Below are 3,910 nucleotides of genomic sequence, written 5' to 3' on the forward strand. Positions count from 1 at the left end.
GTGGTGGTTGTCCTGAAAAGGACAGTTGTGTTGGGAGCAGAAAGACTGGCTGCTGGAGGTGAGCTTAGTTCTTTCCTGGTGCTTTGCCGGTCTTCTTGGGCAAGAGGACGGCTTGGATGTTTGGCAGAACACCACCCTGAGCAATGGTGACTCCGGACAGAAGCTTGTTCAACTCCTCGTCATTGCGGATGGCGAGCTGGAGATGACGGGGGATGATCCTGGTCTTCTTGTTGTCACGGGCAGCATTGCCTGCCAACTCGAGAACTTCAGCAGCGAGGTACTCAAGAACAGCTGCCAAGTAGACTGGGGCACCAGCACCAACGCGCTCGGCGTAGTTGCCTTTCCTCAAGAGTCTGTGAATTCTGCCAACTGGGAACTGGAGTCCAGCGCGAGAAGAGCGGGACTTGGACTTGCCCTTAACTTTTCCACCTTTGCCACGGCCAGACATGATTGTTTATTGTAAGTGGTTGGGTGTACTTTAAAAAAATACAGTGACTCGTGAAAACGCGCCGAATGACTATTTATACGAAATCGGGCAGAGATGAATTTGCCAAACCGCTCGACCAATCAACCGTTGAGAAAATGCATACTTCTCTCCGATTGGCTCGTCCCTTCGCTTTTCATCCGGTATTTTTCATATAAATGGTTTTCGCGCCGTTCATTCTTCTACTAGTTTCACTAGAAAATCAAATCGGAAAAAATGCCACCCAAAGGAGGAGTTTCTGCCAAAGGCGCCAAAAAAGCCGGCAAGGCAAAGGCCGTTCGCACCGGCGACAAGAAGAGGAAGCGCAGGAGGAAGGAAAGTTACAGCATCTACATCTACAAGGTGTTGAAACAGGTCCACCCCGACACTGGTATCTCTTCTAAGGCCATGTCAATCATGAACTCTTTTGTGAATGACATCTTCGAGCGCATCTCCGCCGAAGCCAGCCGCCTGGCTCACTACAACAAGAGGAGCACCATCACCTCCCGAGAGATCCAGACCGCTGTCCGTCTCTTGCTCCCCGGTGAACTTGCCAAGCACGCTGTCAGTGAAGGCACCAAGGCTGTCACCAAATACACCACCAGCAAGTAAATTGCTCGATGCCCCTCCCCTTCACACCGGCCCTTTTCAGGGCCCCACACTTATTCCCGTTTGACTACCCGGTTTTCAACGCATCACCCCCCTGTATTGCTTTTTTCATTTCCTACTTTACGAAATTCTTTGTGTACAGACTTATGCGTGGCTTCGTTTTAGAATGAATAGGTAGAGACGACGAGTTAGTTTTCGTGTCACGTTACAGCAAGCTTTTATATAGCGCAATACCCGCTAAGCGTGCTCAAAGCGCTTTACAAGGGATCCCAAGGCAATAGCAATGCATGAAAAGTATGGCGAGACATGCTGTAACACCCTTGACTCTTTGATCTTTGACTGCAACGGCATCCCTTCACTAACATTGTGCAATTCGAATGTGAAGGCTCTGGTCACAAAATCAATGTGGTTTCCACGTCCATTTTATTTTCATTATCAGTGTATATTATCATCAGAAAAATATTTCTAAAGATGTTAATACATTTTTTTTTCAAAAGTCTATAGTTTCGGGTAAATTCGCCGCACATCACTATCATCACAATCATACAATAATTATTCCAAAGACGATTTTTTTGTGTGTAATAGAAGCTGTGCGTTAGCACTGAAATCTAAGTTAAAGAAAAGTAAATAATAAATATGTTAAGTGGGTATAAAAACCAGAAACCAGTCGTCTCGGGTATGGATGGGCAGCAGGCTATTACTATTATGATTATGATCTTGTGACCGGCATTGTAATGTGTCCCCGCGAAGGCCCTATACATACATCATCGCACTCGATACAAGTGCCGATAAATATGTGTTAAATGGAAATGGAAATTGTTCCTTATATTGCCTTGTAGCGAGAAAAACTAAGTACAACATCTCGCGGCGAAGTTACCCGACAACAGTGGCAGTTTTAAAAGGACTCTTGTGAATAAAATACAACATAGCCCTACGTAAACACTTCATGAAAATATAATTAAATTGACCAGGTAAACTTATTGTCAGTGGTTGTGTTGCCCAATTGGCAAATTAGCCTCTCACGGCAGACCAGGAGTGAAAAAACGGCGAAATCACCCGATTTTACCCTACTGCTCAGATTAAAGTATTTGTTCCGTAAATCAAAATATCCATTCAGTACAGAATTGCTTCAAAACACGTGTCATATTGAAGAAAGATAAGATTGTGATGCGTTTGTAATCAGTCGGTAGTCAACCGGGAAATTGTGAGGGTGGCCCTGAAAAGGGCCGTTTGGGTGGATGGGGTGCAGGGCTAGATGAGGAGAGATCTATCCACCGAATCCGTACAGAGTACGTCCCTGGCGTTTCAAGGCGTAGACAACGTCCATAGCAGTGACGGTCTTCCTCTTGGCATGCTCAGTGTAGGTGACAGCATCTCTGATCACGTTCTCAAGGAAAACTTTGAGTACGCCTCTGGTCTCTTCGTAGATGAGTCCGGAGATACGTTTCACACCACCTCTACGAGCGAGACGACGGATGGCGGGCTTGGTGATACCTGGATGTTGTCACGAAGGACTTTACGATGACGCTTGGCGCCACCCTTTCCCAATCCTTTTCCTCCTTTGCCACGTCCAGACATTTTCTTGATATTCAGTTAGGTAGAATGCTCGAAAGACAAGCGCGCACGGGTTATAAAGGGTTAAGAGCTATCATGGTTGACACTGAGACACCTGATTGGTCTATAGAACGGCGTTCTTTTTATTGGTCGGAAGGGTGCTATGATTTGTCGAATTCTCCAATCAGATGACACGTTGACTCGTGAAACACTGGACCTGATCTAATCGTCGAATTCCTAATTACTAATCGTTTTTTGTTTTGTTTTGTTTTGTTTTTGCTTTTATTTGTTTGTTTTGTTTTGTTTGTTTGTTTTGTTTTACATTTGTTTGTTTGTTTTTTGTTTTGTTTTTGTTGTTGTTTGTTTTCGATTTAAAAACAAACAAACAAACAAACTATTCTTGTTTTAAAAGATACTGAGATAAAAGAATAAAAATAAAATGAAAAGTTAAATCCCAGATTCTCTCAAGATTTTTCCAGAAACTTGTTGCCACGCAAAGGCAGGGGCTATGTGGTCTAGTGGTATGACACTCGCTTTCAGATCGGAAGGTCCTGGGTTCGAGCCTCGCTCTCGGCGCATAGTTGAATCCTTGGAAAAGGCTCTTTACTCACATTCTCTCACCGTACTCAGGTGTAAAATGAGTACCTGGCCGTTAATAGCGTTGTCTTTGTCCGAAAAATTGTAATATCGCCTAACAGGCGTCATGTCCCGTCCTACATGTTAAATGTTGCTGTTGACCAGGGACCCCTTGTAAAGCGCATTGAGCACATTTAGTGGATATTGCGTTATATAAAGCTCAATTTACCACGATGGTGAGCTCTCTCTCTGTCTCTCCTTCTCTCTCTCTCTCTCTCTCTCACTCTCTATCTTTCTCTCTGTCTTTCTCTCTCTCTCTCTCTCTCACTCTCTCTCTTTCTCTCTGTCTTTCTCTCTCTCTCTCTCTCTCTCTCTCTCTCTCTCTCTCTCTCTCTCTCTCTTTCTTCTTTGTTTCCCACTCACCCTTGTATGAACCATTCTGATGTCTTCTTTATTTCTTTCTTCTTCTGCTCATGTTTCTCCCACCTCTCTGACTCTCCTCATCACGTTCATTAAGTTAAAAAGTCATCGCTTCCCTGCTCGCCGGATTTCTGCAAGCATCGCATTACTGCATGCTATTTCTGGGTGACGGAATTTTTAAAATATATAATTGTTTGCCTTTTTGCTATATCCTATGTCTCTATAACTGTACACGTCTTCTACTTTCCCATCCAATATTTTTACAACCAGTGTGTAAATCGATGGCAA

The 3,910-nt window shown here is 44.1% G+C and overlaps 2 protein-coding genes and 1 pseudogene across 2 annotated transcripts; 1 reads left to right on the forward strand and 2 right to left on the reverse strand.

Moving 5' to 3' along the window:
- On the reverse strand, nucleotides 1-472 carry LOC144961348 (histone H2A). The gene has a single exon (XM_078894580.1). It carries the CDS (start codon nucleotides 446-448, stop codon nucleotides 65-67), a length of 384 nt encoding a protein of 127 aa, XP_078750706.1. The 5' UTR covers nucleotides 449-472; the 3' UTR covers nucleotides 1-64.
- Nucleotides 473-531: 59 nt separating this feature from the next.
- LOC144961345 (histone H2B, gonadal) lies at nucleotides 532-1,483 on the forward strand. The gene has a single exon (XM_078894577.1). It carries the CDS (start codon nucleotides 701-703, stop codon nucleotides 1,073-1,075), a length of 375 nt encoding a protein of 124 aa, XP_078750703.1. The 5' UTR covers nucleotides 532-700; the 3' UTR covers nucleotides 1,076-1,483.
- Nucleotides 1,484-1,804: 321 nt separating this feature from the next.
- On the reverse strand, nucleotides 1,805-2,658 carry LOC144961349 (histone H4-like; annotated as a pseudogene).
- Nucleotides 2,659-3,910: the final 1,252 nt, after the last annotated feature.

This window comes from Berghia stephanieae, unplaced genomic scaffold (genome assembly GCF_034508935.2).
Source record: "Berghia stephanieae isolate SIO BIC M18660-M18661 unplaced genomic scaffold, UCSD_Bste_1.3 scaffold2232, whole genome shotgun sequence".
Classification (NCBI taxonomy): Eukaryota; Metazoa; Mollusca; class Gastropoda; order Nudibranchia; family Aeolidiidae; genus Berghia; species Berghia stephanieae.

What these genes read in the sequence shown, in the direction of transcription:
- LOC144961345 (XM_078894577.1), top strand. Translation starts at nt 701, where the DNA reads ATGCCACCCAAAGGAGGAGTTTCTGCCAAAGGCGCCAAAAAAGCCGGC.
- LOC144961348 (XM_078894580.1), bottom strand. Translation starts at nt 448, where the DNA reads ATGTCTGGCCGTGGCAAAGGTGGAAAAGTTAAGGGCAAGTCCAAGTCC.